Source organism: Sturnira hondurensis, unplaced genomic scaffold (genome assembly GCF_014824575.4).
Source record: "Sturnira hondurensis isolate 20B ecotype Veracruz unplaced genomic scaffold, ASM1482457v3 Scaffold0001872, whole genome shotgun sequence".
Lineage (NCBI taxonomy): Eukaryota > Metazoa > Chordata > Mammalia > Chiroptera > Phyllostomidae > Sturnira > Sturnira hondurensis.
In genome coordinates this window covers 3,848,814-3,874,722 of record NW_028074503.1, presented here as the reverse complement: position 1 = coordinate 3,874,722, position 25,909 = coordinate 3,848,814, and the positions used below count along the sequence as shown (strand labels likewise).

General features: G+C 42.6%; 1 protein-coding gene across 1 annotated transcript in view; it reads right to left on the bottom strand.

The window, feature by feature from the left end:
- The window catches only part of TTC39C (tetratricopeptide repeat domain 39C), a 94,651-nt gene that overhangs the window by 45,457 nt on the left and 23,285 nt on the right, over nucleotides 1-25,909 (bottom strand). Inside the window, exons 2-3 of the mRNA XM_037032121.1 lie at nucleotides 4,697-4,745; nucleotides 2,855-2,983 (exon numbers count right to left, since the gene is read on the bottom strand). Coding sequence (XP_036888016.1) covers nucleotides 2,855-2,983; nucleotides 4,697-4,745 — 178 coding nt within the window. The remainder of the gene's footprint in view (nucleotides 1-2,854; nucleotides 2,984-4,696; nucleotides 4,746-25,909) is intronic.

The following is a 25,909-nucleotide window of genomic DNA, read 5'->3' as shown; positions in this document are numbered from 1 at the left end:
CCTTCTAAACAACTACGACTGTATTGTGCAAAATGATTCCACTAAAACATACAGCAGTTACTAAAAGCCAAGACCAAATTTATACCACAAGCCTGGGAGTTCTGTACTGCCATTCGGTCTGGCCTAATTTTGTTACCAATGCAATGCTGAAGATTAGCATTCAAAGACGAATACTCTAAATGATAAAAACCGAGTGCCTGGGAGACAGGAAAGCCAACACAGAACTTTATGGTTTTACCCTTTCAAAAACAATGTAAGTTCTTACTTATCCAAAATAAAAATCACTAAAGGTAGAAAAAAATTCCCCAAAGCAGATAACCTGAAAGGCCACTTGGTAACCATGGACCTTCAGGCAGGACTGAGACTGGGGGTCATTTCTCAGGCGCACCCCGCTGAGATGGGGGGGTCAGAAACTGGTCACCTTTTGTTAAGGAGAGAATGCCCTGGAATTAAAAATGAGCTTTGACTGAATCGCAAATTGAACCTGAAATTTAAGTCATACTTCAAAGTGACTGTCTCTATAAAATAATAGTTCACATCCTTTGCTAAAGCTTGCTAAATCGTAGGTCATTTAACTATATTAGAAAATTTGTGCTCAGGACTTCAAATAATAATTTCAGGCCTTCAAAAACCAATAACATAACCAAAGAGTAAAACAAAACCCCCCTAACTTTTATAAGATGTTGGTCTTAACTGTAAAGAATGTTTCTAAGTGAAGAAACATCACCGTGAAGTGGAATACTGTATTCCCAGTACAAAGTAAACTTGAACAAAATAAGTGAAATAGCTTTCAACTGCTTTCACAACGATACAAGAAGGGACAGGATTTTTGCAAACCCGACCACAGCACACAGCGCACATGACGGAAGGGCCGGTGCCCTTATTTCCGGACCGGCACAATTCACCACGGTCACACTTGCTCCCGGTCCAGTCCCAGCACTCACTACTGGTGCTAAGCAAAATTCAATCTACTGGTTCTTCTGTTCCTTTGCTTTTAATAACATCTACTCTACAGTGTCGTTGGGAGGGCTGATGAGGTGCTGTAGGTGCAAATGCTTTTTAAATTGCAAGGGTCCATTAAAAATGTGAATTATTAACATATGTGTTAGGCATGGGACTAGAAACTGAAAATAGACGTGTAACTAAGCTTATGGCCTAGTGAGGGAATGCTGACTGTTTTCCTGTGTAATACAGTTAAGTGCTCTGAAGGATAAAGTAGGAGGAACTATGGTAACGTGAAGATGGCACACCCAACAGGCCTCGGGGCTCAGGCAAGAGTTCTTGAAGAAAATGACATCTAAGAAGAAGAATGAGTCCAAACCAGGTCAAGAGGGAGGAGAATGTTCTAGGCAGGGGAGAAGTGATGGCAAGTCAGCCACGTTAAGTAGCTTGGACTTTACTGTCATGGCAATGATGGGGACAGGAATACTGAAAAGGAAGCCAGCAACATATTATTTGCATTTTAGAGACCGTATTACGGAGACTGACTTAGCGAACAGTAAGAGTTAAAGCAGGAACTCCAGTGAGGGTTGTCTTAGGCAAGTAGATGGTGGCTGACCTTGGGAAATGGCAGGAGAATGGCGAGGGGCGGATGAATTTAGAAGGCATTTAAGAAAGTGAGTCAACAGGACTTAGTCATTGGGTAGAGGCAGCATTTAAGGAGAAAGGAATCAAAGAGCATAAGGGGACAATAAGGAAACAATACTCTTGGCCCATCAGTGGCTTCCTCCTGGTGGACGCCATAAGCAAGAGCACAGATGAAGTAACCTGGACTAGCATGAAGAAGAAAAGATGTTTTCTTTTTAAACATATGTTTACTGATTTTAAAGAGAGAGGCAGGAGGGACAGAGGGAGAGAAAGATGAAAGGAGAGAGGAAAGAGGGAGGGAGAGAAAGAGAGAGAGGGAGAGGGAAGGAAAGGGAGGGAGGGAGGGAAAGAAAAAAACATCAATGCAAGACAGAAATATGGATCAGCTGCCTCCCATACATACCCCGAAACCACTACCTAGGTATGTACCCTGACCAGGAATCAAACCCATGACCTTTTGGTGTATGGGATGATACTTCAACCAACTGAACACCACCAGCCAGGGCAGATGGGTGGTTTTTGATATCTATAACCTACAGACTGGTCCATCGGCTAAATATGTGACATATGTGAGAACCCTGGGCACAGAAATATCAGGTGTAGGGGGATGCCTTGCCAAAGCTTAGGACTTCTGCACTGGAAGGTGAAAGGTAAGTCAGAAAAAAAGTGAATTAAGATGTTGCTGAGACTTTATTTGTAACCAAAGGCTAATGGGACCTAGAGAAAAGTAGATGAACACCCAAATTCCTGAATTATGCCAAAATGCAATATATTTGAATTACATATATGAAAGCCTCATCACAAAAGCCTTTGCCACATGGTCCATTATGGAAGAAGACAATTTTAAGATACCAAAGGAACGCGCACTGAGTAGCTCTAATGAATGAAGGGGGCTGCTCTTCTTTTAAGAAATACATTTTAGCCCTGGCTGGTGTGGCTCAGAGGATTGAGTGCTGACCTGCAAACCAAACAACTGTGGTTTGATTCCCAGTCAGGGCACATGCCTGGCTCGTGGGCCAGGTCCCCAGTAGAGGATGCACAAGAGGCAACTACACACTAATGTTTCTCTCCCTCTCTTTCTCCCTCCTTCCCCCTCTCTCTAAATATAAATAAAATCTTTAAAAATTTTTTAAAATACATTTTACATAACCAAAAGCCTTAAGAAACATGTAGTGCTTTCAGTCATATTCTAAATACCAAGACCAAATAAATGAGCAATGCCCTAAATGAGTGGTACACAGCTCATACCCTAAAGACAGTTACTTACATTCTTCTTAATTTTATTCTTGATTGTTTCAATTACTCCAGCCTCCTCGCTTTCACACAGCTTTTCTGTAGTTTTTAAGTCATCACATGCCAACTGCATTTTTTCTTCCTCAAATGTCATCATGGCATTCTTCCAAGAAACGAAAAATGAATGAATCAGAAAGTGCATAAAAACTTATGCCAATTTATTTCAACAAAACTCCAAACTGTAAAAAAGAACATTTAAATGATATTTGTTGCAAGTGAAAGAATTAGAATGTTTTATCATACCCTATTCATTAAAAAACTATAATCTCAGTATTAAATAAGAGTATACCTCTATTACATCATGAAAAAATACATGATGCTAAATGCCCTTGCACTTACTGTTCTACAACTTTTTTTGCTAGTTATAAACACAGACACAAAAAACCTGTATAATTTTTTGGCTGATCCACTTAATTCAGTTTTTATAAGAGTCTCATTGAAAAGCACATTCTACCCACACATGGATCACTGACTCCTTCAAGCACGGCACAAAAATGCTACTGAAACCTCAGCTAGGGGATGCTCTTTGAAAATCAGGGACAGTGATTCCAGCGGGTACCCTTACGAGGAACTCCTGCCGTCCACAGTGAGAATTCCACTGACAGCCTGTTTCCAATCACCTGTTCCTCGTAGATTTTCTCAGGCCACACAGACTTGAGAGGGACAATCCCTTCTCTGCTGCAAACATGCTATTTTCACCTAGTAGAAGTAAGGTTTCTGAGATGAATGAGATACAGGGGCAGGGCCAGGACACCAGGTCCTCAGAAGCACCTAGTGACATAAGTGTACGTAGCTCTCCACTCCCTGTCACTCTCAGCCAGCTCCACTTGGCATTCGAGGCCTCCTCAGCACGGCTCTAACCTACTTTCCAATACTCGCCAAACCGGACCACAGCGGCCCTTGCCCAAGTCTCCTACCAACCAAATCTCTACACGACAATAGCCTCTGCCCCGCCTGCCTCCTGCACCCTGACAAGGTTGTGGTTGTGTCTCCATCAGGTCAGAATCCTCAACCCACCCAGTACCATTTCCTCAAGGTAGGGATCTCTGCTTACTTGCAAAAGGTAGACTTTAAATTTTTTGTTGTGTTAGCTGGCAATAACAGACAATAAATAGCTTGAATGAAAATCTACGTCACCAGAAGCTGACCTGGTAGCCGTGGTCAGATGCCGCTGGGCTGCACACAACACACCCATTTGCTGGAGTATCTCTAAGTTTGGAATCTAAACGCTTCTCCTGTTTCACATCTACTGGTCTCTACTCATGGCTTTTGGGTGCGTGTGTGCTACTGTGGTTTTTTTTAAAAAATGTTTGTTTGAAAGTAGGTGATGTTTCCAAAAAATAAAAGCATCCAATTGTAAACACTGTCAAATTTACTTTATAACCTAACTACAACCTATTCCGTCAATTCCTAAATATTCAATTACATTTGAAAATGCAATAATAACTGACAAACGTTAGCTATGCTAATTTAACATGTCTTCCAGACAACATTTATTCAATAATTTTAGAGCAAACTTTTATTATTCAAAGGCTGATCTAATATTAAATCTAGCTTTAATCTAGAAGGATCTTTCAATTACATGTCTATTTAAAATAGATTTTGGTTGCGAAAAATAGAATACAAGATCTAAACATTTTACTTTTAAAATTAAAAAAAAGAAAATATAGATGTTGGTTAACAGGCAAACTTTACTTCTGTTTTAAACTCTAAAAGATCTTTCACAGCAGACTCTCTATACGGCCAGGAGCCACCTAAAAACACACATCATACACTCACGTCCTGCACACCAGTGCGTCTCCCCGTATCCACTCACCAGAAAACTGACAAAGCTGGCTCCGAAACTCATCAGTGGGCTATGATGTCTGTTAAAGAAACAAAATAAAAGTATTTTTAGTGTAAATTTTTATTTTAGAGACATTTGATATACAGAGATCCTGATATTTTCCCAATAACTGTACAGAAGTTAAGTTCTTCAAGCAAATCAAACTTCCCTAAGAACAAAGTTAAAGACGCAAGGGGGTTTGAGGTCTGTCTGCCTCAGCTTCTTCACAGCCAGGCAAACGATAATGGCAAATTATGACAGAGACCTCCTCAGCAGGCCAATCCCATATCTGCAAATAGACGGCCAAATAAACATGATTAACATTCACTTTAAAAATGCAAAACATATTCAAAACTTACACACATAAAATATCACTTTTAGAGTAGGTCAAAGGGTTTTTAGCACTCGTCCAGCCCCGCAAATTCACTTATCCAAAGAACTTGAAGAACGCCTCCCAGGGCCCATCGTTCCCTCACTGCAACACACAGTCATTACCCAATTTCATGTACGAGCCAAATACAAAGCCAAAGCAGACTACTACCAATCCAATGAAAAGAATATAAACCTTCTGCTTCAAATTCACAACCCAATTTCTACACATTGTACTAAAAGGGAAAGCAAGTTTTAACTGTCTTCTTAAAGGAAAATAATTTTACTGATTTTTCATTACGCAAATTACATATGGTCATTTTATATTTTTTAAAAAGGCAGCGATGATGTACTTAGGCAACCCCGTGTTGGAAATTTAGTTTGTGTCTAAAGCAAGTTTATGTTGGGAGGGGTGAGTATGGGAGATGGGAGGGAGAACATGTCCATTTACATGTGTGTACACATATGTACATATACACACATATATACTCTGTGCTCCAATGAATATCTGTACATATACCTTTGCTGGCGAGTGCAAATATAAAAGCAAGTGCTTGCTTTGCACACAAGAGGTAGCATTGCTGAGTCAAATGCACGTCCATTTTCCTCTCAGAGTGTGGTGTGTGGCGGGGGAGTGAGAGGGGGAGGGGGAGGGATCAGGAGCTCAAGTTATTTGGGATGTCAACCTTCTGTTACATTTTTTTTCCATCCACGTGGGTGCCTACCCAAATTCTACAGCAAGCAGTAGCTTGCTTACCCCGACTTGACAGGACAGCTGCAAGGGAGAAATTAGGAAGGTCAACTTACACAGAATCCCCACAAATGCTCGCAGCCGCACAACCCCCGCCCCCACAGCACAACCTACATCACACACTGGATGTGCCGACCAACCCCACACCCCGCGCCACAGAAGCTCCTGACCTCCCTGTCCCGCAGCTCCATATGGACACGCCATTCAGGCTCCTACCCTGCTCTCTTACAAGTGGGCCTGCACACCAGTGTCCCCCGAGGAACGCTATGTTCTGCCTCATCCCTCACCGTCATGCCTTACACACAGCAGGCGTTCCACACCTGGATCAGTGAAGGGGTGAAGGGCACACGCTGCCTTCCAGGACAGGACACACCTCTATCAAGTGCTGATTAGCACGGCTTTCCCCTCCCGTCCCTGCTCTTGCTCATATGTTGACGTTTTGCCATTCAGGAACTGAAAGAAGCTCCAACCACAGCCTGGTGCTGCTACATGCGCTTCTTGTTCTTGACTAAAATTAGGAGTCTGAGAGCATGGCTATTAGTTATTCATGGTATCCTAACCTAGCCCTTAGTATTTTGCATGGCATACCATCTTTTTAATTTTTATATTTCCCAATGCTCATTTTATTTTTTCATTTTTCAATTACATTGTAGATTCGACACTATCCTGTGTTAGTTTCAGATGTGTAGCATAGTGGTTAAACAATCCTATACATTACAGAAGAGTCCCCCAATATTTTACGTACCCACCTGGCCCCACACATAGTTATTACAATAATATTGACTATATTCCCTAATATCCCTGTGACTATTTTGTAAGGACCAATTTGTACTTCTTAACCCCTTCACCTTTTCCACATAGCCCCACACATACTATCTTTTCATTTAAGTGTTAAACCAGCCCAATGGAAACATTTTTTTCCTACTTGAAGCACCTGGGTCCATTAGACACTCAGTAATGAATTGATCAATAAGCCGGTGCCTCTCCCATGCTGCACCACCTGGTGTTCTCGGAGCTTTCTCTAACAAAACTCACTTATTTCACTTACCTGGCTTTTTTTAAACATACATACTTTAAGTGATTTTACGTGAATTTACCTCACCTTAGTCATTTCTGGCCCCGACACTTTTTCCTACAGAAAACTTACTCATTTGGAGATTTGGAAATGTTCCCCACGTGTAGAGGGTCATTGCTCCACACTGATGCCCGGGGGAAAACCGGAAGAGACTCCTAGCTCACTTCAGTGCACTCGTATTAGGGACCAATAAACAAAGACCAAAACAGGAGGAGAGAGAGGGCATCACGCAAAGGTTGAGTACAACGGTAAACTTAGAGCCAAAATGCAAACTCTTCTAGATTCCAGATGATATACAAAAAAGGAAGTGGGGGCAAGTGAAACAGCCAACGGTGAAAACCTCACTCATTTGAAAGGAGGGAAGACATAAATATACATACGTATTTCCTGATACTGAAAAATGCAACCAATGGTAGGATAACCCACAGCTGTTTTAAATGGATACCTACAAGGTGATAAAACAGGAAAAAAAGCAACCAGAAACAAAGCTTCTTTATATACACTTTGTTTTGTAGGTATGACTTTTGAACTACGTAAATGTTGTGCATGCGAATAATACCAAATTAAATTTTAATAAAGCAATGCCTAAAATAGAAAGTAAAATGAGCTAAATGTATCTCATCGCAAATCCACTTGGTGGATTCAAAAGCCTCTCTGGGACTCCGAAAGTCCCAAGAGACTTCCGAAACTCAGTACTCTGACAGCACATCCCTAGTACAAAATACTCTCAGAAACAGACCCTGAAAGATGGCAAATGTTTTTAAAATTTGTTCTTGGTAATCATATTCTTTCCAGTGGAATTGGACTGCTCTTCTGTAAGGCTGCTGGGTTTGTCATTTGTGACAAAGCAAGGTGTAGGTACATCAGTGTTTGCTGAGACCAGAATTTTGTGTGCGGGGAAAAGTATGAGCTGCTAAGTACCTTATAATCCCGAATACACACTGGAAATCCAACTCAAACTCACTGTATTTTTCATTTAAAAAAGTACATACTTTCTGGCTCTGCCTACTAAAGAAGCCTAGGAGAATGGCCACCCCATGGCTCTGTGCTGGCCCGTCAGCCTCTCTGAATATAGTAAGTAAAGGAGACCATCGCTGATTCCAGGTCAGGGGCAAGAGATGTTTCGGAGGAGCCTAGACTATCTTCTTAGAGCAGAAAGGAAGGAAGTTTAAAAAATATATCATGGTCTTGAAGAGGTAGACAAACATGGAACAATTTTATCATCAATGAGGGTAAATATAGCAATGAACTGAAATATCAAATAAGTTTAAACCATAAGCTCAGAATAATTTTAATTAAAAAAATCTCACTGACTACCTATAGAGAACCAACTCATTATTTTGAAAACTGATTTAAAAATTAAATAATAAGCATTTACCCTGCCTTTTATCTATGAATTCAGAGTAACCAATTATTGGGTGGGGGGATTCTCTTTACAAAAATATCCTGGGATAATAAATGAAAAGCACATGATAGAATCAGATTATCTCATTTTACAGCGTCTAATGAATTAATCAACTAAGCAATGATCATAACATATTAACCACCACCATGCCGATATGATCAGCAAAATCCAAGCTGTGGGAAGTTTTACAGGCAAAAGATCCTAGTTCCTTCAACAGCAATAACAAAGTACATGGGGAAAAAAGAGACCAAAATAATTTCTAAAATATAACAGCAGGCATAAAAACATGTAAGACACATAAAATGAAAACAAATATAGATACACATATACATGAACACATACATATACACATTAACAATAATTAGAAAATAAAACTTAAAATCATTCACAATAGCACCAAATTATTATCTAAGGATAACTTTAACAAAGTACAATATTGCTATACTGAAAACTCAAAACATCAGTAAGAAAAGAGAAAGACCTCAATCGGGGTCTGTTAACAGTGGCATTCTCAGAATCCAGGGCCAGCTAAAGTTCTGCTGTGAGGGCTGCCTTCCGCACTGTTGAGCAGCACCCTGTCCCCTACCTGCAAGGTGACAGTAGCATGCAGTTCTCACCCTGAAAAGATGTGACAAATGTCTCCAGACACTGTCAAATGTCCTCTGGGGGCAAAATCTACCCTGACTGTGAAACGCTCACCTAAATAAAGAGCCAGGCACTTCTTACAGAAGGCTCCCTGTTGCTAAAGTGTTCATTTCTCTTAAACTGAACTTTTGAGGTAAGAGACTTAAAAGTGAGCAGAAATACAGATAAAACAAGTTGGCCATGCAAACTTGACAATTACTGGAGCTGGCTATTTGCAAAATGGGAGTTGATTAAACTATTTTATGTGCTTTGGAAGATGCAGGTTATTTTTCAAAAGAAAACACATAAATAAATTCCCCAAAAGATGTCTTTTGGAATCCTTTGATGAGAAGGTTCCTAATGGTCACTGCCGTAATTTTCTTTCTGAATAGGAACGATCCGTAATGAAATGGCTCTAATTTTCCTCTCTGTGTGATGAGTTTCTCAAAGGTAGAAAAGCTGTGGAGAAAACAAAGCAAGTAATTTTCTATTTCTACATGTATTGATATTGCCATGGAAATTTTAAAAACAAAGTTTCCCCAGGATATTAAAAATCGGGCCAATGAAGATGTTGTTCCCTGAAATACAGTGGCAGGGCATGTACACATTTGCTTCCAAAGGAATATTTTCCCAGTAAATCATTACCACAAGACAGTTCCTGACTGAAAATGCTTCTTCAAATGTAATTTTATTCCCCATAATGGCAAATGGCTAGAACTGTTTCAGCCTTTCTTTGATTTTTCTAAAAATGGCCTGTGTTTATATAATGCTGAGTTCTTAGACGAATCCTCCAGAGGGACTCTGCTCCCCTTCAGACGTGCGGGCAGACTGGGCTCTGCATTACCGGGATCTGAAATCCCCAATCGGCCCACAGGCCACCCTCCTCTTTCACTGCAGCCCTGAGATCCCCGACCTGAAGGATGGAGAAACGACTGCAAATTCCACACCCCCAACGCTGCTTGTAAGGAGGCCATGCCTTTCCTTTTCTGTGTCCTGTGCTTTAAGAATCCCAGACCCAAAGGACTATGGGAGTCAGCTTCACTCGCCCGCCAATCCAGGCCTTAGTGAAGGCTTCCCTGCAGGCCTCGCCTTCGGGAGCGCGACTATGTCCACAGAACTGGTGCTGCCCTTTGCTCTGCCCAGGTCTCAAAGAGGGGGCTTTAGGGGACAGCACTGGTTCAGTATTTCATTATTCTTTCTGAAAGTGAACAATGCCAATGGAAGGAAGAAAAGCCAAGTACACTAAGCCATTCCCTGCGACATTATCCAGAATAGGGTAAACTGAGCTTTAAAAAACTGTCAGCAGAGAGGAAAAGCTGCTTCACGTTATTGGATTCAGCAATGGTTTCTTTGATTTGACACCAAAAGCACTGGCAGCAAAAGGAAAAACAGATAAATTTGACATTGAAATAAAAAAGTCTGGCCCATCAAAGGACACAATCAACAGTGAAAAGGCATTCCGTAAGGGGAGATGTTTGCAAATCATATATCTGATATGAGCTTGATATCCAGACTATATAAAGGACTGCACAACTCAAGAAAAAAAAAACAACTCAATTTAAAAAGTGGACAAAGGACATGAATAGATACTTCTCCAAAGGGAATATACAAATGGCCAATAAGCACATGAAAAGACATTCCATATCACTAATCATTGGGGAAATGCAAATGAAAACCTCACACCCATTACAGTGGCTACAGAAAATAACAAGTGTTGGCAAGGTTGTGGAAAAAGGGGAACCCTTGCACATTACTGGTGGAAATGTAAAATTGTGCAACCTCTATGGAAAATAGTAGTGGTCCTTAAAAATTAGAATTATAGTCATCCCTTGGTTTCCACAGGGGACTGGTTCCAGGACCCCTCGAAAGTACCACCATGAAAGGACGCTCAAGTCCCTTACATAAAATGGCATAGCATTTGCATATAACCTACACACATTCTCTCCTGTATTTTAAAGAATCTCTAGATTACTTATCATATATAATACAATATAAGTGCTGTGTAAATAGTTGTTATACTGAACACAGAAAATAACAACAGGAAAAAAGGTACATGTTGAAAACAGATGCAACCACCGTAGGCCAAACTCCATAGTACACATGTCAGCAACAGGACTTTTCCCCCAATTATTGTCCATCTGCAGCAGCTGAATCCATACATGTGGAATGCATGGCCATGGAGGACCAACTGCACCCTATGCTCTCGCGATCTCACTCATGGGTATATGCCAGAAGAACTGACCTCAGGAACCCACCCAGATGTTCGTACATTCATATTCTAGTGGCATCATTCACAATAATCAAAAGGTGGAAATAACCCAAGTGTCTGTAGATGGATGAGTGGATAAACTGTGGTATATACATACAATGGATTATTATTCAGCCATTAAAAGAAAATTCTGACAGTATGATACAACATGGGTAAACTTTGAGGATGTTATGCTAAGTGAAATTATGATCGCGGTTCGATTCCCAGTCCGGGCACATGACTGGGTTGCAGGCCAGTTCCCAGCAGGGGATGCACAAGAAGCAACCATACATTGATATTTCTCTCCTTCCCTTCCTCTTTAAAGATAAATAAATAAAAATCTCAAAAAAAGGAAAAATCTAGTTATTCTGAAAGCATCTTAGCAAAGCAGTACTACAAATACTTGCTTTATGTATTACTTATAGTATCCCCAGAGATCTCACGTGTAACTGGCGAGCATTGGTAGAACATTCCCTTTTGAAGCTTGTTACAAATCAGATTGTAATATAACATTCACCATCTATGGTCTTTCTACAAAGTTAAGTCACTTTCATAGGAATCCCACTGAATGAATCCCATTCACCAGGTACCATCCTCGCCACAGGCTGGGACCACTCACCTCACTGCCCCACACCTCCTGGTTCTCCACAGTAAACTTCCCATTTTAAAGTAGCCACCCTGGGTACAGCCAACTCTGACCCTGCTCAGTGAGGGTTTAAAGTGCCAACCCTGTCTATCCAAGCCAAACCATGAGGAGAGTGCTTATGAAATCAGGCCCAACAAAAGCAATACAGTTCACCATCACATCCGAGAATTGTGCGTGGTTTTTGCAGGCTGTCCCTTGCCTCCACCCACAAAGTTATCTAAGAGACTATAGATTTTAATTTTTTTTTAAAAAAAGAACAGGATATTTAACTTTTAAATCACACACAGCCTGGCTGGTATAGCTCAGTGGATTGAGCACAGGTCTGTGAACCAAAGAATCACAGTTCGATTTCCACTCAGGGCACATGCCTGGGTTGTAGGCCAGTTCCCAGCAGGGGATGCACAAGAGGCAACCACACATTGATATGTCTCTCCTTCCCTTCCCCTCTAAGGATAAATAAATAAAATCTTAAAAAAAATCAAACACACACAAGTCATAACCAGAGAACATTCTGTAGTCTAAAAGACAGTCAGAGAGTCCTGGCCTAGTGACTCAGCTGTTTGGAGTGTCATCCTGCACACACACCAAATGGTTGCAGGTCCCACCCAGGTCAGAGCACACACCTGGGTTGCAGGTTCCGTCCCCAACTGGGGTGCATACACAGGGCAACCCAATCGATCTCTCTCCCCCTCTCCTTCTTCCTATCTAAAATCAAACTTTAAAAAGCCCTCCATATCCCTGGGTGAGAGTTTTAAAAAAATAGTAAAGTAAATGAAAAGTGACCCTTTTTATACATGGGGGTCTAAGAAAAACTGTCATAGATTTGTTTCATTCACCCACTCAAAGCACATTCACTGAACACGAGGTGCCCACAGCAGGCGCCGCACTGTGCACAGGAGGAGCAAAGATGAGCTCGGACACCGTGCACCTCAGGGAGCCCACACCAGCCACCCACACCGGCCAGCGCGGCTGCTGGAGAGAACCAGTCATGTGTGGTGATGGGAGGTGGGTAGGTAGGTGGCTGTTAATTTTGCTCACAAAGTCATCCCGTGAAGAGCATTTGCCAACTTTGACTGTCTCTTCTCTGGTTTTTCGGAGAATATATTAATAATCTTCCAATCACTCTCTATCACACCTCTATATTTAAATTTCTGTACAGCCCTTACTACTACTTAATATTTATCTCATTATTTTTCAGGATAAACGGAGGATGCTTGAGAGTGGGAGCCCATCTCCGCCATGCACCGCTGTCCTGACCACAGAGCACACAGCAGGGCACCTAACAGGCCACCGACGCGAATCTGTTTAATAAACCAACCACCTCCTACAAAATCCACACATCATGATACTTTCACTGATGGACCGTCCTCCACAGGTTCAAAAAAAAAATAACCAGGCAGAAAATCATCAGCAACCTGAGCCCATAAAAACTACTTACACACACACACACACACACACACACACACAGCCTGTTTCCTTTACCAGAAGACAGCAGTGCGGAATTTCATAGAGAGGCTCCTACCCTCCCTTGCTTTTCAGACCCAGTCAAAGCACGGCTCTTGGGGAACTTTTAATCTACAGCACAACAGGTCTCTAAAAACGCTGATTGATCAGCACAGTCATTTAGTTTATGACTGTTTGGAATTGATCCAGTCTTCTGCTCTGTGTTCACACGTGCCCACCCTTACCTGATTCGGGAGTCTTCAGCATCCCAGCAGCGGGGCCGCAGAGGCACCCCACTCCGGGTCAGGGGCACAGCCCCGCTGGAGGGACGCCAGTCCTCTGGGAGTGCAGCAGCATTTGCGCTCACGGCCATGGGAGTGTCTTAGCGTTGACTTTAACTGCTTGTGATGTGGCCTTGCATCTTATCAGAAAACAACCTTGTCATTGACCATCTGGAGCCAAGAAGCCACGAAAGACTCTCCCTGGAAGCAGTGACACTCTCAGCTAGCTGGGGGCAGCACATGGGAGGACTCCTGGGAGCAGACTGAGAACCTGGGTTTCCTCCCCACATAGGGACCTCGATGCAGGAACCTCGATGGGGGCCTGTCTCCTCCTACAGCTTGAGGTGCAAGTTATCTACAGGCAGACAATTCATTAGCCGCTCTACGCAGCACTCTGAGAGAAAACCACAGTGTCCCTGACCCTTACACCGAAGGACAATTGTTCTGAACGATGCGTTTCTAGGATGCACATACATTAAGAATGCATCCCCTGTGTAAGGTTAGACACCCCCTACCCAAATGCCACAGAGGTGATAAAAACACAGATAGGTTCTACAACTGCATGGCCAAAACAGAATTTTCTCTTTTTAGGCTGGTCTCTGCTATCCTGCAAAGAAAAGGCTTGCAGACTCAGAGTTATGCCTTAGAAGCTGGGGTGGAGGGAGATTTGGAGAACGAGTACAAATGAGAAATGGTGAACAGGACAAAGGACACAGAGGGCTTGGCTGGGAAGCTGGTAGCCCAGGAGGGCTGGGTGCTATGCTTTACAGTGGCCCAAATGGTGGCCAGGCACCCAGCCAGCCAGGCCTGGAAGGAAAATGTAAAAATGTATTGGAAATGCAAAGCAGGGGTCCCCGGAACACAGGAGAAATTCCCCATGGTGGGGGGAAGGGGGAGTGGATGATAAGAGCATTAGGATACTTTTCAAACAATGGTAAGTTGACAGTCCTGTCCTTCCTGAAGGGAAGTGTACCCCTGCCCTGGGCCAAAGGAGTACTTGAGCATACAGTGGGTAGTGACATAGCCAGGGGACATGAACGCCCTCCCTGGATGTGTCTGTGTCATGAGGAACTCTTGCCCTGACTAAATATGGCAGCCAAGAGAAGGTAAAGGAAGTGGGGATAAAAGTAGCATATTGTAGGTGGGGCCAGAGATGAGGTCATGTACAAAGTTCCAGGCAGAGCATTTAAAATGAGGGCCAAAACAGTAGAGAGGCAGAGCCATGAGGGCTGTAGGGAGATTTGGCCACGAGGTCTGAAAGAGGAAGCAGCAAGCAGCTATGTAGTTCGTAGTGCAGCAGTCCACCATGAGGTCTGGTGAGTAAAGTAGAAGCCATGCTGCCTGGGAGTCAGGATCCTGCCATGTGGCCTGGGGTAGTGAGAAAGCAGCCACGCAGGTGGAGGAAAGGGTGTAAGGAGAGAGCTGATGGAACAGTGCAGGGATCCTGCAAAGCTGATGGAGCTGCGCAGGAACCTGCCGAACCAAGCTCAGATTTGTGAGAGACGCTTTGGAAATGAACTGTGACCAGGAATGTAGACTTCTGCTTCTCTGAAGGACATACAGAGAAGCCACCCTCTGGACTCCACCATGATCCAGTTGACACAGAACATACTTTCCTGGACTACTAACGTGGAGGCTGAGGACAATGCACCCCATATCCTGAAGGAGAGAGCTCTTGCAAGAGGATGGTGACTAACTGTTTGCCCGGCCAGCTCAAGACCAGATAAGGATACGGGGAACTTCTGGGCATGCTTTTGACTTACAGCCTGGTGGGGAGCAAGGGAAGTAAGTGCTGGGTCTCATGGGAGAACAGGGCTCTGAGCAGGAGTGCTCTCACCCCCACCCCCCAAAATTGGAATCCTGTAAATAAAAACCTGTCTCCTTCAACACTAATTGCTAGGTCCTATATTAAGGTAACACGTGGACAGGCCCTGCTTTGCTCAGTTTCAAAAAGACTGAGCAAAATAAAAGCCGAGAAACTTTGCTGTCAAGTCCCACCCTCTAATTTCCAAGTGATTTCAGTGATGTGGAGGGAAAGGGGCCACAGGCAAAGCCTGACAAGCTCAGGGGAGGCCTGCGTGGCAGCCACACAAACTCAGAGACCTAAAGTAACCACAGAGGATGGTCTGAAATGAAAACTTTCTAACTAAATGCAGTAGTTCATGGCAGGTAGTTAGGTCTTGGGCTGATTGATAGTTTTCCTCATCAAAGGTGACTCTTTACCTTAACTGAGGCTGTCAGCTCTCTTTTTGCATCGACGACAACATATCTTTGGAAAGTCAAATTTCCTTTCCAGCCCCGCAAAGCACAGGCACTAACATCAGGGGGGACCACAAAATCCCCTCATTGTTATCATCATGTTAAGTGACTGTTAGATATGCGGTCCCCACCAATGTAGAAGTGTCTTTCACTTCACTTTCATCCAGTGCCGGCGGTCCTCCTCCACCCTCTGCTCTCTCCCGCCTCCCTAGTCTATCACCAGTGGGTTGCATGGAATCCCCTCACACCTCCTCTTTTGACTCTAATATACAATATAAACTAAGACGCCCTACTGCCATTCTCTGGAGCGCTTTCTCGACTCCTTGACATTTCGCTTCCTGGCAATTGCCATCAACTTGGCTCAAATAAACTCACAAGAATTCTTCCAGGTTTGGACGATTCTTATGTTCACGTTTATAACTAACTTGTCTAATTAACATGACAGACTGTTCAGTAAGTTGATATTTAGGAAATAAAAATATTCTTTACATAAAAATTCAGTTTGTCTTGAGATGAAAACGAGAAAAAGAAGTGCTTCCATTGTATTTTCTTTTCCATCATCACTCTACCCTGTAAAATTCCCAAATCAAGAGGAAAACAATGAGGAGGGATCACCGTGCTCTCTTGCCTTGGCTTCAGCACACCGGGCTCCCGGCTGCGTCACCCACCTCCCACCTCTTTCCTCACTGGCTCCTGCCCGTGCTCCAGGCCTCAGTCCAAAAGGTGCTGGTTCCACGCCACCTGCCCGGTCCCTGAGGGCAGGCTGGAGCCCTCCTCTGGGCTTACACGGCTCCTCAGCCTTTGCCTTGAGGACACTACTCACACACTCGCCCTGCTTCCCCATGAGAACGGTGCCTGGCATAGTGCCTGGCACGCAGAACACCCTCAGTGAACACGTGAATGAGTGAATGAGCGCCTGACAAAGGAGCAAAAGACTAATTGACAGAAGGCAGAGAAAGTGACATCGGTATGTTATTAAATGTGGTATGTGATAGGTGAAATTATATCTATTCAAGTTGTAAAGCTGTTTTACTGAGTGAAGAATTCATTAAATATTGCCTAGCATATAGGAGGTAAAATAGAAACATTTATTTACTGACATTAGGAAATAATGACTTGGTCTAAATACAGAAAAAAAGTCTTTCCCATACCTAAGCTACTTCTGATTACAGAATTAATACTCGCACTGGAACAGGGCAGGTCAGACAGAGGTCCCCTGAGAATGGGAACCCCAAATCCTGCAAAGAGGTAGCGGTGGGGGAGGAGGGTGCAGAGGGAACAGAAGGCACAGCGTTTGAGGCCCACTGTGTAGCAAGGGCAGATTAACAGCCCTTGTTCCTGAAGAGAGGAGCTGGGAAGAGGCTGTTGCCCTGAGCAAACACGTGTGGGCAGTTACTTGTGATATAGCAGGTTGGGGGCAGGGAGCGGGAAGTTCATACAGTGCCTGTGAGAGCTGCGAGGGCTGGATGCCCCACTTGAGAGGGACAGATGCATGTACACTTGTGCGTGGCTGGGAAACTCTTGTCCTTACTAAAAATGGCAGCCAGGAGAGGATCAAAGACACTGGGGAGCTGACAAAAATGGCAGATACAAACACACCATAGGAAAAGCCAGGTGTTTGGTCACGCAGGAATTTCTGAGCCAAGCATTTAAATTTCAGCCTGCCGAGAAACAGGAGGTCAGTCTGTAGGTCTGTTGGAAACAGCCTCAGCGGCCTCCTGCACAGAAGACAGCAGCAGAGATGGCGGCACTGCAGGGGACCTGCCTGGCCAAGCACATGGACACACTGGGGAGTTGATGGCTAGAGAAAGGCAGCTCCAGATGAGAGAAAAAGATGCTGCAAGGACTCAGGCAGATTCACACAGACTCATGAGAGATGCTTGGAGCTGGATGGTGGCTGGAAATGCTGAGCTGCAGACTTCAGTGTTTCTGAGGGACAGTACTTTTGAGTAGCATATTCTGAAACTAGTCTGGCTCAGCAAAAGGATGCGGGGTTATTTGTTTTTGGATATTTTAAATGGAGCAGGACTTAATGGCAGAAAGGGTGGCTTGCACTCTCCTTTTTCTCTGTCTTGCTCTCTCCCTCAGTACACAGAAGCCACTCTCTTGCTTTGGAGCTTGGGGCAAGCTCTCTGAACTTTTGGCATTTGAACATTCTGGGCTACTGGCCCTGCTCCCTGCAAGGACAGGAGCACTTGTGGGACCAGGAGGTGCTGGGCCCACCAGGAGCTTAGGCCCTGCATAGATGGAAGACCACTCCTGGAGACAGGTCCTGCACTTCCCAGGGCTCCGGCATCTGGGACCCATGATCCGGTGCAGCGTGGCACACGGTTCCAGGGCTGCTGCATGGAAACAGAGCAGCGCACTCCAGATCCTGAGGAGGGAGCCGCAGCAAGATGGCGACTCCGAAACCCACAAGAGCGCATTCCAGAGAGGATGGAGATCCGTTTGCGTGACCGACTTAAGGATGGATAAGGACATGGGGAACTTTTTGGTATAGTTTTACCTTGTAGCCTTTTGGGGAGCAAAGAAAGTTCTGGGTCTCAGGGGAGAGAAGAGCTCTGAGCAGGAGTGTTCTCAGCCCCCACTTCCCCGAGGTTGGAATCCCGTAAATAAAAATCTGTTTCCTTCAACACTAACCACTGGGTCATGCGGATTCTAGGTGCCAAGTGGCTGAAATCCAGTGTGCATGGTTACAGCACAGTCTCCAGAGCATTCAAAATGCTTAAAATGACTCCTGGCTTTATTGTTAGGTCTCCTTAAGACATAAATCTACAAGTTTATTTCTTGAATTGTTCACCTGTAGGACTCTGAAAAATATTTATGATGACATTAAAAGGCAGCTTCTTAAATTAGCACTTCTTTATAACATAATTATAAAACTTTCTTGAGTTGACAAACATATCTGAAGAATTGCATAATCATGTATTGATATATACATCTTATTTAAAAATTTTAACAATTTAAACTTAAATAATTACATGTGGTTTTCACGAAGAACATATTCTGCCGCAGAAAATAACAAAGCTGTTTTTTTTTACCCATACACGTACAGTCAACCCCAGTCTCAAAAGCACTCCCTGCGTTTGAAAAGCTCACCTAAAAACAAACTCGAAACAGCAATAACTGATACTTCCCATGTAAGTGGTATCTTAAAAGATAAATACTGTTATATTTTTTAATAAACAGAACTGTAATGCTCAAGTAAAGTTATACTAAAACTAACTGCTATTCTAGAAGAATAAAAAAAATTACCTCTTCAAAATTTACATTTAATTCAAATGTTCTGAATTAAAGATCATTTTCTTTTAAAGAACAAATCATCCAAATCAGAGTGACAAAGACCTGTACGTTCCCGCACTGAGGCTGTGCAGCCCTGCACAAGTGGGAAGGGGCAGCGGGGAGAAATACTTCCTCTATTTAAGGAAGGCAACATTTAACAAAAGCAATTCCCTCTTACAAGCCCTAACAGCTTATACAACTATCAATATTTTATGTTAGTTGACCAAGTATTTTGAAATTGCAAAACTTTGTAACATGTTTTGAAAAGGACATGCACTATTTATTTTCCAAATTCACTAGTTTATTAGTGTCATGCAAATTATTAAAATACAATATTACATTTTTTAATTCTATACTAGTAGAGTCATTATCAGACCACAAAAATCATACATATAAGAGATAAAGTCTATCTACAAAAAGATGTGTTTGATAACAGAATGAAGTTTTTTTTTGCCAGATGAAAGATGCTCTGATGATATTTTGGAAAGCTCCAGATAAAAATAAATAGGTATCAAATAAACACGGTTAAATGAATAAGACAGTGCCCTCCTTTTATGGTCCTTCGTTCTCTTTCTCTACTGGTCCTGTCTCCAATATAAACCTTTTGGAGGTCGTGTTACATTTTATCATTATCTGTTACGACTCCAAATATGACCACTAAGAGATATTTCCTGCTTCGATAGTTCTATGAAGTGTCAAGTAAAGCTACAAGTAAGTCAGGGTTTGTTTGGCTGCTCTTCCTGTTGTTGTCAAATGTGTCCCCTCTGTACACTCTGCCCACATGCATTCGAACACACAACATAACATTTCCAGTGACTGACAGGAATAAAAACTGGTGCAAACCTTTTGGAAAGTTCTGTATCTATTTTTAAATCTATCGAGAGACTTAAAAATATTTCTAAGAATCAACCCTAAGAAAAATGAAATGCAGAAAAATATTTCTACACAAATACATAGTATCAAGAAATAAGAATACTGCCCTGGCTGGTGTGGCTCAGTGGACTGAGAGCTGAACTGCGAAGCAAAGGGTCCCTGGTTCGATTCCCAGTCAGGGCACATGTGTGGGTTGTGAGCTAGGTCCCCAGAAGGGGGTGTGGGTGAGGCAACCACACATTGATGTTTCCTCTCTCTCTTTCTCCCTCCTTTCCCCTCTTTCTTTTTTTTTAAGATTTTATTTATTTATCTTTAGAGGGGAAGGTAAGGAGAGAGGGAGAGAAACATCAATGTATGGTTGCCTTTCATGTGTCCTTTGATGGCCTGCAACCCAGGCATATGCCCTGACTGGGAACTGAACCGCGATTTTTTGATTCGCAGGCTCGCGCTCAATCCACTGAGCTACACCAGCCAAGGCTCCCATCTTTCTAAAATAAATAAAAACATCTTTAAAAATTTAAAAAAGAAAAATACTAATACATTAGATAATGTACTGCTAGACAAATTACAATATATTCACCTACCAAAATATTATTTTACCTCCAAAACATGTAATAACTAAGGAAACGTTTACTACAGTGCGTTTGAAAAAGGATAGGCTCTAGAAAATAGCCCTAAAAATCTCAACTTGATCACAGACTGGCTCTGTGACCATGAGCAGAATACACAAACTCAGCCTGTGTTTTCTCATTTAAAAGTTTGATGCAAGTATACCACCTTCTATGAATGTAATAAGTAAACAAAAAAGTATCTAAAATACTTAGTTTGGCCCTGGCTGGTGTAGCTCAGTGGATTGAGCACGGACCTGTGAACCAAAGCATCGCGGTTCAATTCCCAGTCAGGGCACATGCCTGGTTTGCAGGCCAGTTCCCAACAGGGAACACATGAGAGGCAACCATACATTGATATTTCTCACCCTCTCCCCTTCCCTTCTCCTCTAAAGATAAATAAATAAAATATTAAAAAATAAAATAAAATAAAATAAAATACCTAGTTTGAGCTTCAGCATATAATACTCATACAATAAACCAGTTACTGTCATGATATGGAAAGTAGGATGTGCAGTCTAACAAACTACGAAAAACGTCCAGACTTCCAGTCAAGATGGCACCGTAGGAAGGTGCTGTACTCCCCTCCTCCCATGACCACATCAAAATTACAACTAAATGGTGGAACCACCATCAGTGAGAACCATCCGAAGACTACGTAAACTGAAGTCCTGTAACTAGGACTAAGGATATAAAGAATAAGCCAGGTCAAGACTGGTAAGAGGGGCAGAGACACGGTGCAGTGATTAAGAATCTAGAGGGATATCTTAGCTGTGGAGGTCCTCCCTGAGGAGCAAGGCGTCCCGGTCCCAAGGTTCCAGAGCCAGGAGTGGAGTCCCCATAATGTCTGGCTATGAAAACCAGCCAGTACTGAGAGTCCAAGTAAGACACAGGGCCTCTGGAGTCCCAGGTGTTCCTCATGAGGGACCCACACACAGACCTGCTGACTCACAAAGTCACTAGTTCTGGGCTCCAGCAAAAGGACAGCAGTTCAAAAAGACAGAGACATTCAGGGAGAGAATGAACTGCCTAGCTTCAGGGCAAGAGCTCCAGGAGTTGAGGAGGGACAGCTCTCTCCAGAGACGCTAGTATGAGCAGGTGCCACTGTCCCTTTTTTAAGCCCTCCTCCTACCTAGCTGGCAGACACAGGCAAACACCAGATGTGTGCTCTCCATTAACCTACATAAAACCATCTGCCCTGCCTTGGTGATTCCCTGAGGCCCCATCCCGCCCAATTCGTGCTCCTGGCCCCAGCGGCTTCCTGGGGGTTTTCCACAGGAGCAGCCTGCCTCAGCTCGCACTGACTTTCCTAAAATCTCTCAAAGGTCCACAAACCCCAAACAAGCAACAGCCAGCCCCAGTGTGCCCTGGACCTTATACTAAGAGGCACCGAGTCCAGCACAAGTGGTGACCAGTCTCAACTTGCATTGTGCAACTCCCACCAGTTGCCCCAAGCCTGGCATAAACTGTGGTCAGTGTTGGCTTGAAACATAACTTCACCTAAGTAGCCACAAGCCTAACACAGAAGGCAGCTGGCCTCAGCTCACATTGTAGTGCCCACCGAAAAGTTCCAAGCCTGGCACTAGTGACAGGGGGCCTCGGATTGCAGCACAGCCTCTCCAAAGGGCCTCCAAGCTCGGCACAACTGGCAAACAACCACAGATCATGTCATAGCTCCCACAAGGAGGCTCCGAGCCAGACAGAAATGCCACCTGCAGCACAGCCCCTCCCAAGAGGTTCCAGAATCAACACACCTGCTGACCAGCTTCAGACCACACCAGAGTACCACCCTACCAACTTCACCAGAAAATCAGACCTGGCTGGCATCAGAGCCCTGCTAATGTAACTCTTGCTGTGTGACATCAGTCCCTGAACAACAGCTTGTCTGCTGCAGTCACTGCCGGACCTCATGGCCAGTCAGACTGAGGGTCAATCCTACACACTGATGTGCCAACAGCAGTCAAAGCTCAGCTAAAATAGGAGGGCACACACAAGCCACACAAGGGACACCTCTGGAGCACCTGGCTCAGGTGACCAGGGAGACTACACCACTGGACCTCACAGGACACCTACTACATAAGGCCACTCTGCAAGGCTGGGAGACAGAGCAGATCCACCTAATACACAGAAGCAAACACAAGGGTGTCAGTCAAGATGAAGAGACAAAGAAATGTGTCCTAAACTAAAGAACAGAACAAAACTCCGGAAAAGAAACTCAAACATACAGAGTTCAAAACACTGGTTATAAGCATATTAAACGTTGGTTAATGAACTTCGGGAAAGAATAGATAAACTCAGTGAGAACTTACATGGAGATAGGAACCATACATTAGAACCAGTCAGAAATGAAGAACACAGTATTTGAAATGAAGAAGACACTGAAGGAATCAAAAGCACATTAGACAAAGTAGAAGATCAAACCAACAATTTGGAAGACAAGGTAGCTGAAAACACACAATTTGAACAAGAGAAAAAAATGAGGATAGCTTAAGGCACCTCTGGAACCACATCTGCAACATAGGAAACTAGAGGGAGATGAGAAAGAGTAAGAAATTGAAAACCCATTTGAAAAAATAATACCAAGAAAACTTTCTTAAATTGGCAAAGGCAATAAACATGTAAGTCCAGGAAGCACAGAGAGAACTAAACAAGATGAACCCAAAGAGGCCCATACCAAGTCAAATTATAAGTAAAATGTCAGAGGTTAAAGACAAAGAATCTTAAAATAGTGAGAGAAAAGCAGTTACCTGCAGCGGAGCTCCCATAAGACTGTCAGCTGATTTCCAAGCTGAAACTGTGCAGACCAGGAGGGACTGGCAAGAAACATTCAAAGTGATGACAAAGGCATGCAGCTGACATCTACCCAGCAAGGCCGTCCTTCAGGGTCAAAGGAAAGGTCAGTTTCCCAGACAAGAAAAAACTAAAGGAGTTCATCATCACCAAACCAGTATTACAAGAAATGTTAAAGGGACGTCTTTAAGAAGAAAAGACTAAAAAAATATGAATAAGAAAATAGAGACAAGAAAAACATTCTCACTGACAAAGGCAAACACGGTAAAAAGCAATGGATCAAGCAACTATACAGCTAGTACAAAGGTTAAAATAAAAGGCAAAAATAGACTGTCATTACAACAATTGATACACACACAAAGTAAAAAATAAGAAAAAAATACATGTGAAGAGGTTGAGTGAAAATTGTTGCAATTTTAGGATGTGTTTAAACTTAAGTGACCACCAACTTAAAATAGATGACTATAAACATAGCTTGGTGTATATGAAGCACACTATAACCATAAACCAAAAACCTACACAACATGTACAAGGAATAGAGAGAAACAACATATCCAAACACAACACTATAGAAAGTCATCAACATGCAAAACAGTGCCCTGGCTGGTGTGGCTCAGTGGACTGAGCACAGGCCTGGGACCTAAAGGGCTGCTTGTTGGATTCCCAGTCAGGGCACATGTCTTGGTTGTGGGCCAGGTCCCTGGCAAGGGACACATGGGAGGCAACCACACACTGGTGTTTCTCTCCCTCTTTTTCTTCCTCCCTTTCCCTCTCTATAAATAAATAATTAAATCTTTAAAAAAACATACAAGACAAGCAAGAGCATAAAAAAGAAACAAAACTACAAAAACAATCAGAAAACAACAAAACGGCAATAACTACACACCTATCGATAATTACTTTAAATGTAAATGGACTAAATGCTCAAATCAAAAGACACAGGTTGCTGGTTGCAGAATGTATAAAAAAACAAGACTCATGCACATGCTGCCTACAAAAGACTGACTTCGGATAAAAAGACTGACAGGAAGCAAGGGGATGGGAAACAATATCATGCACATGGAAACAAAAAAGAAAAACTGAGCTAGCAATACTTATATCAGACAAAATAGACTTTAAAACAATGGCTATAACAAGAGACAAAGACAGACATTACATAATGATAAAGAGGTCAATCCAACAAGAAGATATGACCCTTGTAAACATTTACACACCCAATGTAGGTGCACCTAAATATACAAAGCAAATATTGACAGACGTAAAGGGAGAAATACAGTCATAGTATGGAATTTTAACACCCCATTGATATCAATGAATAAATCACCCAGACAAAAATTCAACAGGGAAACAGTGGACTTAACAACACATTAGATCACATAGACTTAATTGATAGTCCTAGGACATTTCACCCAAAAGCAGCAGAATTTACATTCTTTTCAAATGCACATGGAACATTTTTCAGGATAGACCACATGTTAGACCAAAAACACATCTCAATAAATTTAAGAAGACTGAAGTCTGAACAAGCATCATCTCCAATCACAACAGTTTGAAATTAGAAATCAATTACAAGAAGAAAACTAAACACACACAAACACGTGGTGGTCAATAACATGTTACAAAACATCAAATGGGTTAACAACGAGATCAAGAAAAAAAATCAAAAGATACCTTAAAACAAATGATAATAAAAACACAATGACCCAAAAATGTATGGGACGCAGACAAAGCAGTTCTAAGAGGGGAAATTCGTAGCAACACAAGCCTATGTTAAGACACAAGAATAAAATCTCAGATAAACACTTTAACCCTGCATCTAAAGGATCTAGTAAAGAACAAAGCCTAAGTGTGTAGAAAAAAGAACAAAAGAAAGATCAGAGTGTAAAAACAGTCTTAAAAAACAATATAATAAGTCAAAAAGCCGAGATCTGGTTCTTTGTAAAAACAAATTGATAAGCCTGTAACCAGACTAATCAAGAAAAATAGAGGGCCTAAATAAATGAGAAATGAAAGAGAAGTGAGAACTGATACCAGAGAACTACAAAGGATTATAAGAAAATACTATGAACAATTGTATGACAAAAAAGTTGGACAATATGGAAGAAACAGACATACTCCTAGACAAATATAATCTCTTAAGAATGAATCAAGAGAAAACAAAAAATCTGAACAGACCAATAACAACTAATGAAATCGGCTTAGTAATCTAAAAACTTCCCCCCCGCCAAAATGTCCTAGACTAGATGGATTCCCAGGTGAATTTCACCAAACATTTAAAGATTCTATCTATCTATCTATCTATCTATCTATCTATCTATCTATCTATCTATCTACTTTAGAGAGAGGAGAAGGTAGGGATAAAGAGAGGGAGAGAAACATTGATGTGAGAGGGAAACGATCACTTGTCTCTCACACGTGCCCCAACCGGGAACCAGGTCCGCAACCCAGGCATGTGCCCTGACCAGGAATTGACACCATTTGCTTTGCTGGGAGATGCCCAACCAAGCCACACAGGCCATGGCAATTTTACCAATCATTTAAACAAGAATT